The sequence below is a fragment of the Ovis aries genome, chromosome 21 (assembly GCF_016772045.2).
Source record: "Ovis aries strain OAR_USU_Benz2616 breed Rambouillet chromosome 21, ARS-UI_Ramb_v3.0, whole genome shotgun sequence".
Lineage (NCBI taxonomy): Eukaryota > Metazoa > Chordata > Mammalia > Artiodactyla > Bovidae > Ovis > Ovis aries.
The window spans coordinates 20870323-20884300 of NC_056074.1; the positions used below are offsets into that span (position 1 = coordinate 20870323).

The following is a 13978-nucleotide window of genomic DNA, read 5'->3' on the forward strand; positions in this document are numbered from 1 at the left end:
AAAGGAACTGCTCAGAGCTTCTATGTTAATACTGAGAGTCAGACTCCCACCACTGCATCCAAACACAGAGTACACTGGACCCTACAGTAACAAGGCAGTGCTGTCATCTTCAATAAATGCAAAAAATGAAAGTGTTAGTCGCTCAGTCGTGTCCAACTCTTCGCGACCACATGGACTGTAGCCCACCAGGCTCCTCTGTCCATGGAACCCTCTGGACGAGAATACTGCAGTGGGTAACCATGCCCTTCTCCAGAGGATCGTCCCAATAAATACTAGCTAGTAAATCTTTGTGTGTCCATCTCTCCTGGAATTATAAACAATCAAATGAGAGCAAGACAGGGAAACAAACAAGACTCTGATAAACTCCTCAAGAAGGATGATTCTGTCTGTCTCTACAATACCGAAACTAGTCATTTCTTCAACTGTATGATCAGTAGACTTTAGGAGAAAGAGGCAATGGGAAATCTTGCAAGGGTGCTGTTCTTTATGACACTACTAACATTAGATGTTTACAGTAACTGATGAAGTCAATACAGCAGGTGTTATCCTCATCTAAGAAATATGGCATGGAGTGACATGTGACTACTCCCTTAAAAGCCTACAACTGCCACATTTTAGATTCCAACATATGCTATTCCTGCTATTATCTGGGGAAAAAGCATAGCTGAGTGCATGTTCCTAAAACACTTAAAAGAAGACTGTCTTAGATGCCACTATTGCTTTTAAATGTAAGCATTAGTAGCTGATATTATTTACAGCTTATTTTATGTGCCAATTTTCAGTGCTATTAAGATACGTTATTATGATTCAGAATATTTCAAGTTATAAATCCCCCAAGAACCCCCAATAACTCTTCAAGCCCATATTCCCAGAAGGCTTAACACAGTACTGGTGTAATGGTTGTCCTTTAAAAATACTTTTTTTCGGAAACAAAAGACTTACATTATGTTGTGATGTTTAGCATCTTACGTTACTCACTGCAGTCTACCCAACTAGTTGTGTCAGCCCCAATACAAAATAAACTTGTCCTGATGGAGTTCTATCTATTCCTTCAATCATTTGACACATATGCATGGAATGCCTACATTGTGTGTACCTGATAAAGCAACGAATGTACAGTGATGAAATACAGACGAGGTTTCTGCCCCCCAAGGATCTGTACATTTGTGGCAGGAGACAGTTACACATACGCATATGCACAATACATATGAAAACCAAAAAAATGCTGTAAAAGGCATAAAAGAGAGTGATACAATGAAGCAACTACTTCAGATAAAATGGCCAGGGAGAGTCTCCTCAAAAAAGTGGCATTTGAGCTAAGACCTAAATGAAGAAAGAGCTTTACAAATAGTAAGTACTAGACAAGGTGTCAGAGAAGGCAATGGCACCCCACTCCAGTACTCTTGCCTGGAAAATCCCATGGACGGAGGAGCCTGGTGGGCTGCTGTCCATGGGGTCACACAGAGTCAGACACGACTGAGCGACTTCACTTTCACTTTTCACTGTCATGCATTGGAGAAGGAAATGGCAACCCACTCTAGTGTTCTTGCCTGGAGAATCCCAGGGACGGGGGACCTGGTGGGCTGCCGTCTCTGGGGTTGCACAGAGTCGGACACGACTGCAGTGACTTAGCAGCAGCAGCAGACAAGGTGTTAAGAAAAGGGGAGTTTCCTACGCTTCTGGTGGAATGTAAATTGGCGGAGCCACTGGAGAATGGGCTTCCCTGGTGGCTCAGTGGTTAAGAACCCTCATGGCAATGCAAAAGATGTAAGAGACATGAGTCTGATCTCTGGGTTGGGAAGATCCCCTGGAGGAGGGCATGGCAACCCACCTCTGTGTTCTTGCCTAGAGAATCCCCATGGACAGAGGAGCCTCATGGGCCACAGTCATAAAGTCGCAGAGTTGGACATGACTGAAGTGACTTAGCATGCAGGCATGCGCTGTGGAATGCAGTATGGAGGTTCCTTTGAAAAGTGAAAATAGAACTATCATATCATCTAGCAACTCCACTCCTGGGTATATATCTGGAAAAACAAAAACTTTAATGTGAAAAGATACATGCATTCAATGTTCATAGTAGCACTTATTTGCAAAAGGTAAGATATGGAAACAATCCAAGTGTCCATCAAGAAATGATCAGCTTAAGAAGATGTGGTATATATGTGTGTACACACATACAGATAATGGAATAGTACTCAGTCATAAAAAGGAACAAGCGACTGCCTTTTGCAGCAACATGGATGGAGGCAGAGAACATTATATTAAGTGATATGTCAGAGAAATAAAAACAATATCTGATATCAATTACATATAGAATCTAACAAAAATGATACACATGAACTTACTTAAAAAACAGACTCACAAACATGGAAAACAAACTTTGGGATACCAAAAGGGAAGTGGAAGGAGGGAGGGACAAACAGGAGTATGAGATTAACAGATACAAACTACTATACATAAAATAGATAACAAGGATTTGTTGTATGGCACCAGAGATTATTTCCAGTATCTTGTAATGGAATATAATCTGCAAAGAAAAAAAAAATCACTACACTATACACAGGCTTCCCAGGTGGTGCTAGTGGTAAAGAACCTGTCTGCCAATGCAAGGTATGAGTTCGATCCCTGGGTTGGGAAGATCCCCTGGAGGAGGGCATGCTACTCACTCCAGGATTCTTGCCTGGAGCATCCCATGGACAGAGGAGCCTGGCGGGCTACAGTCCATAGGGTTGCAAAGAGTCGGGCATGATTGAAGCAACTTAACACAATGCATCCTATACATGTGAAATTAACACAACATTGTGAATCAGCTATATTTCATTTTAAAAACATGCAAGAAAACAGATATTGAGTGCTCCAGACAGTGTTCCAGCAAAGGCAAAGGCCCTAAAACCGGGTGATTTCACTGTCACGTGCAAGACTTGAAAAGATCAGAAAGGCTAACACATATAAGAGAAAGCCCAAAAGTGGACAGGGACAATGTCACCTGAAGCCTGGAGGAAAGACCATGCGAAGAGTTAGAAATTTATTTTACATTTACTGGGAAGGCATTAGAAGAATATAACAAGAAAGTGATATGATCAGATCTATACATCTATTATGCCAAGAAATATTCTGAACCAACAGTGCTTTCAATTACCGAGAGGAAAAAAAAACAAACCTAAATACTGGTCAGATTCCTGTTCTTAGTAAGACTCATTTACAAAGCTATTTTTAGTGAGGAAATGAAAGGGAATTCAGATGAACGATTATCCAACTTTAAAATGTTACTAATAAAAACAACCCTAGTTCTTTGCCAAGGACTCCAGCTCACCAATGTCTTCCTGTGCAGAGCTGGAATCAGTTCACGGATGAAGAAAGTGCATCCCTGGGGAGGCAGAGCTCTGCTCCCTCAGGCACACCACTCAGCATGGCAGAGAGAAATCAGTAGGTGAGGTGGCCACGACATCTGTCATCCTAGCAGGGACATTTATGACAGGGACAGGGCATGACTGGTAATTACATCAGAATAGGCATAAAGTGGGGCTGTCCCTGGCATTTGGGATGTAGGATCACCTTTGACCTAGGCTTGCATCTCTACTTGTACCAAATAAGCTGTGAGGCCAGAAGCAAGGTGTTACCCTTTCTATGACTGTATTTCTTTATCGGACAGATGAACTATGGTTGCATTTTCTCATTTCCTGAACACCAATTACCAAAGTGTCTCACTGAAGAGACAGAACAATAAACCTTACTTTACGTTTACAGACTAGTGCAAGAACAATAAACTGAACAGCAGAACAGCTACAGAAGCATATGCCAGGATAGAAGCTCGAGAGTTAGCAGAGGAGAGGACTGATAACTCCTATAAAAATGTCAAAGAACGCTTCACGGCGATCTGGTGAAATCTGAGCTGAAGTTAGGGAAATGAGCAGAAATTCATTTTCGAATCAGCATGATCAGGAAAAGAGAGGGTCATCCCTGAGTCAGAGCTCTGCTCCATTCCACCCAGAGAGGGTCGGCGCATGCAAAGGTACAGAAGTGTGTGACACCATGGTGGTCAATTGCATCAATGAGCCGATCGCTATGGTCTTTCATGAACAAAAAGCTGAGCATCCCACATTTATTGATATCAAATACAGTTTTTAAAAGTGAAAGTTTTGTTTTTAGCCCGCAAATGTAATATCACATATGTCAAAATTATATCTTTCTATCTCCAATAACAATAGCCATTTGATTTATTCCTATTCACATAACATCTATCTACTATGAGTTGCATATATACAGAAGTTCCTGGCCACGGAGTAAAGGAAGTATATGAAGACCCAGGATGAATGCAAAGCTCTCCGTAAAGTTGCAAATCATTGTTTTAACAATAAAAAGAATAGGGATGGAGTATGAAATAGAGTGCTGAGTATGCAGAAACATATGACTATTTCCATTTTACACACAAGATAACTGAGGTACAGTTTAGATAAGATCTTGCAGTCATGCAGAGCTGGAATCTGACTGCAGGGAGTCTGGCTCAAGGGTCTATGCCTGCAACCACTACGCTGCACGCCTTTCAACAGTAATACCAAGACTGCAATGGACAAGCTATGTGCTTACTGTTCCCTAATGCATCTTTGCTTCAGAGCCCATCTCAGGGCAGAAGTTGTAAAAACACTGATTGATTCTTAGCAGCAACCTTTAGGGAAAAAAAGACTCGCAGTGAGCAGAGACAATGGATTTTCAAAATCAAATTTCCACTTTCTAATTCAGCATTCTGAACTTTGAGAACCCATGGTCAGAATGCTTGCCCTCTGGGTCAGCTCAAATCAGCATTAAGAATTCAGCTGAGTCCACATGACATGAAATAACTGGATTGGTTAAGGTTCTCATGGAAACAATTACATTCTTGATCAGTTGTTTGGATTTCATGAAAGGTATAAGGTCTTAAAGGTGAAGAACTCTATCTGTTAACTTCCTCTGTTCAGCAGGTAACAGAACCATAAGCAGAAAAGAGATTAAAGGAGACCTTGCAAAGACGATAGCAGCAGTAATAGCAACAATAATAAGGTTAATTTGACTCTATTATATTTGTGCATCAATCCAAAGCTTATAATCTTTAAATATATGGCATCCCATTTAAATCTAATATAAATATGTGCATTATTATCCACATTTTAATATATTCACAATGAAGGCTCAGAGAGGTGCAGTGACATTTGTAGCACAAGAGCTGAGATTTAAACGGAACTTTCTATGTCCAGTAATATTTCCTTTTCTGCCACAGCTGCATCTCAAACTGCAAAAAATTCTAGCAAGTCATCATGGTTTCCTTCAGAAAGAACTAAATACCACAGCCTACAGACTCAGGCTTTGTCCTCCGACTGCCCTAGTTTTTGAATAATAGTTCTAAAACTCTACATCACATAATCCCTGGCCTGATTCTTGGATTATAGAGAGAGCAAATTTGAGAACTGATGAGTTTTAACCAGTGAGGGGTCATATTTTAACACTGGGAGCTGAATAGACTACCAAAGCAGGCTGCCGCTCCTGCAAAGGTCCAGAGGGATGGAGGGCATGGCTGAAAGCTGCTTACCAACACAGGACTCCCCGGACAGTGAATAGGTCCCATCGTCATGGAAACCGCTTCTGCACTCACAGTGGTACCACCCTGGTAGGTTAACGCAGCGGGAATGGCTGTGGCACTCAATGATCCCCTCTGCACATTCATCAATATCTGCCTCAGAGAAAAACACAAGCCCACCAGGACATTAATTTCTTTCGACACTAGCCTTTTAATAAACACCTAACACACCTAACATAGTCATGTCAACATACTGATTAAAACTGGTGAGTCACCTAAAGTGAAAGTTACTGGCAGAACCAAGTCCCATCTTTTTCCCCAGAATTCAAACAAAATGAAAGCTCATTTTGGATGCTCTCTCATGAATTGAACAATGGATGAGAGCTGATGGTCATGAAGACATTTCTAACTGCACATGCTGAATCACCAAAAACTAAATGCAGGATGTCTGGCACAGGTTTGTAATTCAGAGAATATGATTCTTCTCTGAATTGATGATTCCAAAACAGTAACTCCAGATATTGCTTGGTATTCTTTGAAAATATCTGTGAACAAATAAGTCCAGGAAACTCTATCTTAAACAGTGTTAAGCTAATGATTTTTAGATTTCAGTCTCATAGATTTAACACATTTATATGCCCTGTAACTTGGAGAGGAGAGTCATAATATGCACTGTTTCCCAAATTTGCTTGGGTGAAGAGTGGTTTTTCTTTGGATTGCAGCTTATGAAACTAAGGTTTGGGGGATTACAATTTGGCAACTATTGTTCTATCTCTACAACTGCCGATTCACAAAATGACTTGATTTATGATAGTCAATCAGAGCTACTCGTTCTTCAGTCATTCCTCATTAAAGGAAGTATTCTAGGCTCTATTTGCTCTAGAATCTGGCTTCATAGAATCAGCAAATGCATGGTTGACTCAGCGTCTCTAGCCCAAAACTTGCCTCTGAGCTGAAGGAAAGTGACACCCCTACAGAAAGATGAGCTGTTGATTGTCATAGTAGGCTCAGCTCATCTTACACAGCCTCTTCAGATAACTATTTCTTGGAATATAGCAATTGCTGGCTGGGAATCTTCCCCTATTTCTCCTGGAAATACCTATACTACAGCAGTCTTATATAAAAAGAAATTAAACTCATACTAATATATAACACATGAAAACCACATGATAGAATGGAAACCATAGTCACAGAAAACTAATCAAACTATTTACATGGGCCACAGCCTTGTCTGACCCAATGAAACTATGAGCCATGCCATGTAGGGCGACTCAAGACGGGTGGGTCATGTTGGAGAGTTCTGACAGAATGTGGCCCACTGGAGAAGGGAATGGCAAGCCACTTCAGTATTCTTGCTTGAGAACCCCATGAACAGTATGAAAAGGCAAAAGATAGGAAACTGAAAGATCAATTTGCCAGGTCAGTAGGTGCCCTATATGCTACTGGAGATCAGTGGAGAAATGACTCCAGAAAGAATGAAGGGACGAAACCAAACCAAAAGCAACACCCAGTTGTGGATGGGACTGGTGATGGAATTAAAGTCCAATGCTGTAAAGAACAATATTGAAAATGAAATTGGAATGTTTGGTCCATGAATCAAGGTAAATTGGAAGTGGTCAAACAGGAGATGGCAAGAGTGAACATTGACATTTTAGGAATCAGTAAACGAAAATGGATTGGAATGAGTGAATTTAATTTAGATGACCATTATATCTACTATTGTGGGCAAGAATCCCTTAGAAGAAATGGAGTTGCCCTCACAGTCAACAAAAGAGTCCAAAATGCAGTACTTGGTTGTAATCTCAAAAACAACAGAATGATCTCTGTTTGATTCCAAGGCAAACCATTCAATGCCATAGTAATAAAAGCCTATACTCCCAATCAGTAACGCTGAAGAAGCTGAAGTTGAATAGTTCTATGAAAACCTACAAGATCTTCTAGACTAACCCCCCAAAAAGATGTCCTTTTCATTACATGGGACTGGAATGCAAAAGTAGGAAGTCAAGAGATACCTGGAGTAACAGGCAAGTCTGGCCTCGGAGTGCAAACTGAAGCAGGGCAAAGGAGAACAGAGTTTTGCCAAGAGAACACACTGGTCATAGCAGACACCCCCTTCCCACAAAACAAGAGACAACCCTACAGATGGGCATCACCAGATGGTCAATACTGAAATCAGATTGATTATATTCTTTGCAGCCAAAGACGGAGAGCTCTATACAGTCAGCAAAAACAAGACCAGGAGCTGACTATGGCTTAGATCATGAACTCCTTATTGCCAAATTCAGACTAAAACTGAAAAAAGTAGGGGAAATTAATAGACCATTCAGATATGACCTAAATCAAATCCATTATGATTATACAGTGGAAGTAACAAATAGATTCAAGGGATTAGATTTGATAGACTGAGTGCCTGAGAAACTATGGACGGAGGTTCATGATATTGTACAGGAGGGAGTGATCAAGATCATCCCCAAGAAAAAGAAATGCAAAATGGCAAAATTGTTGTCTGAGCAGGCCTTATAAATAACTGGAAAAAGAAGAGAAGCAAAAGGAAAAGGAGAAAAGGAAATATATAAGCATCTGAATGCAGAGTTCCAAAGAATAGCAAGGATAAGAAAGCCTTCCTCAGCGATCAATGCAAAGAAATAGAGGAAAATAATAGAAAGGGAAAGATTAGAGATCTCTTCAAGAAAATTAGAGATGCCAAGGGAACATGTCATGCAAAGATGGGCACAGTAAAGGATAGAAATGGTATGGACCTAACAAAACCAGAAGATATTAAAAAGTGGTGGCATGAATACACAGAACTATACAAAAAATGATCTTCATGACCCAGATAACCATGATGGTATGATCACACACCTAGAGCCAGACATCCTGGAATGTGAAGTCAAGTGGGCCTTAGGAAACATCACTATGAGCAAAGCTAGTGGAGGTGATGGAATTCCAGTGGAGCTATTTCAAATCCTAAAAGATGATGCTGTCAAAGTGCTGCACTCAATATGCCAGCAAATTTGGAAAACTCAGCAGTGGCCACAAGATTGGAAAAGATCAGGTTTCATTCCAATCCCAAGAAAGGCTATGCCAAAGAATGCTCAAACTACTGCACAATTGCACTTATCTCACATGCTAGCTAAGTAATGCTCAAAACCCTCCTAGTCAGGCTTCAACAGTACGTGAACTGTGAACTTTCAGATGTTCAAGCAGGATTTAGAAAAGGCAGAGGAACAAGAGATCAAATTGCCAACATCCTTTGGATCATCAAAAAAGCAAGAGATTTTCAGAAAAACACCTTCTGCTTTATTGACTATGCCAAAGCCTTTGAATGTGTGTATCACAACAAACTGTGGATAATTATTAGAGATGGGAATACCAGACTACCTAACTTACCTCCTGAGAAATCTGTATGCAGGTCAGGAAGCAACAGTTAGAACATGACATGGAACAACAGACTGGTTCCAAATCGGGAAAGGAGTACATCAAGGTTGTATATTGTCACCCTGCTTATTTAACTTAAATGCAGAGTACATCATGCAAAATGCCAGGCTGGATGAAGCACAAGCTGGAATCAGGATTACTGGGATAAATATCAATAACCTCAAATATGCAGATGATACCACCCTTATTGCAGAAAGCAAAGAAGAACTAAAGAGCCTCTTGATGAAAGTGAAAAGGATAATGAAAAAGTTGGCTTAAAACTCAACATTCAGAAAACTAAGATCATGGCATCTGGTCCCATCACTTCATGGCCAATGGGGAAACAATGCAAACAGTGAGAGACTTTATTTTTGGGGGCTCCAAAATCACTGCAGATGGTGATTGCAGCCATGAAATTCAATGATGCTTGCTCCTTGGAAGAAAAGCTATGACCAACCTAGACAGCATATTAAAAAGCAAAGACATTACTTTGCCAACCAAGTCCGTCTAGTCAAAGCTATTGTATTTCCAGTAGTCATGTATGGATGTGAGACCTGGACCATAAAGAAAGCTGAGCACCAAAGAACTGATACTTTTGAACTGTGGTGTTGGAGAAGACCCTTGAGCATCCCGTGGACTGCAAGGAGATGAAACCAGTCAATTCTAAAGGAAATCAGTCCTGAATATTCATTGGAAGTACTGATGCTGAAGTTGAAACTTCAATACTTTTGTCACCTGATGTGAAGAACTGACTCGTTGGAAAAGATCCTTATCCTGGGAAAGATTAAATGCAGGAGGAGAGGTGGATGACAGAGGATGAGATGGTTGGATGGCATCACCGACTCAACGGACATGCATTTGAGCAAGCTCCAGGTGTTGGTGATGGACAGGGAAGCCTGGTGTGCAGCATTCCATGGAGTCAACAAACAGTCAGACACAACCGAGTGACTGAAATGAATAAAGCACATGGGCTTCCCTGATGGCTCAGCGGTAACGAATCCACCTATAATGCGGTAGCCACAGGTTCAGTCCCTCAGTGGGTACGATTCACTGGAGGAGGGCATGGCAACCCATTCCAGCTTTCTTGCCTGGAGAATCCCCATGGACAAAGAAGACTGGCGGGCTATAGTCCATAGGGGCACAAAGAATCGGACATGACTGAAGCAACTTGGCGCACACACACATAACATATAATGGATACAGTGTACTTCACAGTCCTGTTCCGCATGCCCTGCCATGGGCATCAGTCCAGGGGCAATCAGTGACCTGTGGTGCTATGTCCCTGAAAAGTCCTGAGTTGTGTACTGCCATTCTTATCTCATGGCAGTCAAGTCAAGAATAGAGAAGAACGAAGCAGCTCTCTGTTCCAGACAACTCCATCGTGGTTGTTTTCTGCCAACTGGCATCTTATTCCTTCATGGCTGGGACATCCCCTTCATGCTGCCCTTTGGCCTAGCACATCCCTTACATTTCTAAATGCAATCAGCCCCCAGGATCAAGTACTTCTGTGCACCTTTAGTCATTGCAGCCAGGTTGTGTGTGCATTTAGTATACATCTCCAATAAATAGATTTTCAACAGCTATGTTCTCATTTCTGAAATTTTTATAGCCATGTGGTTCAGTGGGACACACCTTGGATCATTAAAAGGTTCAAAAGTTGAAACAGAGAAATTGCCTGAGGCTATGTCTCACAGAGGGGAAGGACTGGCCCTAAGTTATGAAGTCAGTTTGTCTACTTCTAAATGCAGGTCACCAAGAGGAACAGCACAACTGTAAGACTGGTTTTCAGAGGTACCACCTCTATATGAGGCTGAAAGATAAGTCTCTGTAACAAAGCAGCAACACATTCGGCCTCAGGCACTTATTTCCAAAGCTTCCAGAAAGGCAGTTATGATCCCCACAGACCCTGCTGCTGCTAGACTAAGGACAATATTAAGGTAACAACCATCTAGCCACAGTTAATGTGTCAAGAAACCAGGAAATATAAAAGCAAAATCTTCCCAAATAACCAAAACAGTCATATGTTCTGGTTGGTCTCAGGGTCACCTGCTGCCCCATTCACTCTCAAAACCAACCCAGTTTGGAGGTTAAATTGTCTGAACACCTTACAAATAATTCCTCTGCCCTCAATTAATAAGCAGTTTCTCGGAGGAGCAGGAGGAGCCTGGTAGGCTGCAGTCCATGGGGTCACGACACGACTGAGCAACTTCACGTCCCCTTTCATGCATTGGAGAAGGAAATGGTGGCCCACTCCAGTGTTCTTGCCTGGAGAATCCCAGGGACAGGGGAGCCTGGTGGGCTGCCATCTCTGGGGTCGCACAGAGTCGGCCACAACTGCAGTGACTTAGCAGCAGCAGGAGGAGCAGGAGTAGTGAAAGATGTGCAATTTTTTTTTTTTTTTCAATTCACAGATGTTTTTATTCCCAAACTGAAGAGAGACTAGCAAAAGCTTCCAGCAGGGTAGAAGCTATCTGTGTAGCATAGGGAATTCTTACAGGGAGTAAAGAAAAGCAGACAATTTATACATCTACAATTACTTTACAGACACTAGGGAATCCCTGGCTTATAGGGAAAACTAGGAAAGTAGTCGTGGCGTCCCTGGCCTGGCAGCTGCACTGCCAACGGCAGTTTCTGGGGACTCACTGGGAATAATCAAGGCTCAAGACAGACCAGCACCTGGAAACAAGGCTGCAGCATTCTATTCTATGGGTCAGGTCTATAACTGAAACTAACAATTTCATTTTATATTAAAACCAGGCTGCACATGAGAGGTGCTCATATTTTCATCATGTTCAGAAAACTATTTCTTCTACATAGTCATAGTAGTATTAAAAGCAACCACCACAAACCCAAATACAGAAAATACTTGGAAGCTTTTCAGTGATACCGCAGGGACTTTAAAAATGGTAAATGGCTTGCGGCTGCCTTTGTCCTAAGAGATTTGTTTCTACCAGTCAGCACTTGCTACAGGCAAACAAACAAGACAGATGCTCTGGGAATGGGATCTCTGTGAGTTCACTATGGAATCTGGCTCCCTGTCTTAAGGAATTCTGATAAACTACAGTGTGCCTGGCTGCATCAGCCAGTGTCAGCCATCCCAAAGGAAACATGCAAACAAAACATTCATTTTTCCTTCCTATAGCAAATCCTAGAGTTTTGTTTAAATCTCAGTTTAATCCAGCACAGACCTGAAAATGGTGGAGAGACATTGGAGGATTCTTGAGCTTGGAACCTATAGTATTCATTTCTGTATTCAGTGTCTGCTACATAATAACTCACGGCAAATAGGTGGGGAAAAAATAGAAACAGTGGCAGATTTTATTTTCTTGGACTCCAAAAATCACTGGAAATGGTGACTGTAGCCATGAAATTAAAAGATGCTTGCTCCTTGGAAGAAAAGTTATGACAAACCTAGACAGTGTATTAAAAAGCAGAGACATCACTTTGCTGACAAAGATCCAATATATATTCAAAGATAAAGTCATGTACTGATGTGAGAGTTGGACCATAAGGAAGGCTGAGCACTGAAGAACTGATTCTTTTGAATTGTGCTGCTAGAGAAGACTCTTCAGAGTCCTTGGACAGCAAGGAGATCAAACCAGTCCATCCTAAAGGAAATCAACCCTGAATATTCATTGAAAGAATTGATGCTGAAGCGGGGGCTCTAATACTTCGGCCCCTTGATGTGAAGAGCCAACTCACTGGAAAAGATCCTGATGCTGGAAAAGATTGAGGGCAGGAGGAGAAGAGGGCAACAGAGAATGAGATGGTTGGATGGCATCACCAAATCAATGGACATGAGTTTGGGCAAACTCCAAGAGATGGTGACGGATAGGGAAGCCTGGAGTTCTGCAGTCCATGGCATCGCAAAGAGTTGGACACAACTTAGTGACTGAACAACAACAATGTGATAATTCACGTGAGAGCCAAGGTCACACAATGGACAAATGGTGAGACCAAGTTCATAATGAGCTAGAACCCATATTTGTCACTCTCTCTCACATCATGTCATTGATAAATGAAGAAAGAATGATTTATACAAAGACAATACATTTATTCAATTCTCTAAATATCCTCTGAGATGAAAATATGAGTCAAGGATGGTATTTGTGTTGTAGCAGATACAAAAATGAAGACAACACGATCCATGAAATCCAGGAACTTGATCAGGAAAAAGCAGCATATAATATATGCTCATCCTTCAAACCCCCACTGACACCGCCTTCTCCAACTCCTCCAGATATACAGCACCTATCTCGCCTAGTGATTCAATGTACACACACACATCTATTTAAGCACAGCAGTATTTCCCCTTTTCTGCACATCACTGAAATGCAGAGTTTCTAAGAACTGAGACAACATCTTAGGTGTGCATTCCATGTGATCATAAGGGACTGTCAAGCAGTTTGAAAGTGGCCAATAAAAGCCTGTAGGAATGAATGAATGAAGGAGATTCAAAGTACCGCAAGAGATCCTGCCGTTTGCAAATCACAGAGATACAAAGTCAGTTCACAAAACTAAATATTATGGGGTTAGTTTAATCTTTATATATTATCTACCTCTAAAAGACAACATGTAGTTTCTTTTTGTTGTTTGGTTGGTTTGGTTTGGTTTGTTTAAGACTTGGAGAGGGGATCCAGATGGGGAACACGTGTATACCTGTGGCAGATTCATGTTGATGGATGGCAAAACCAATACAATATTGTAAAGTAATTAACCTCCAATTAAAATAAATAAATTTATATTAAAAATAAATAAAAATTAAAAAAGACTTTGCTTCTGAGTCTAATTTTCAGAGATTTTTAAGGCAGCACAACAAGCAACAAAAGACACACAGGTAAAGTTGTCTTCAATCAAGAGTCTTATTTGCGCCTTGAGTTTTTAATTCACCATGATGGCTACCGAAGGTTTTTTAAACAGGATGTATCCTAAGCAACACGTTTAATCCTATATTGAATGTACAGTGAATTTGCTATCAAAAGTCATTGACAAACACCTCCTCGGATTCTT

The 13978-nt window shown here is 41.2% G+C and overlaps 1 protein-coding gene across 7 annotated transcripts in view; it reads right to left on the reverse strand.

The window, feature by feature from the left end:
- Positions 1–13978, reverse strand: part of NELL1 (neural EGFL like 1) — a 1034396-nt gene that overhangs the window by 65609 nt on the left and 954809 nt on the right. For 4 of the 7 annotated variants that reach the window (XM_060403968.1, XM_004019441.6, XM_060403967.1 and 1 more), the window contains one exon: positions 5564–5704. The exons of the other annotated variants lie outside the window; for them this stretch is intronic. In XM_060403968.1, coding sequence (XP_060259951.1) covers positions 5564–5704 — 141 coding nt within the window. The remainder of the gene's footprint in view (positions 1–5563; positions 5705–13978) is intronic. 7 annotated transcript variants of the gene reach the window in all.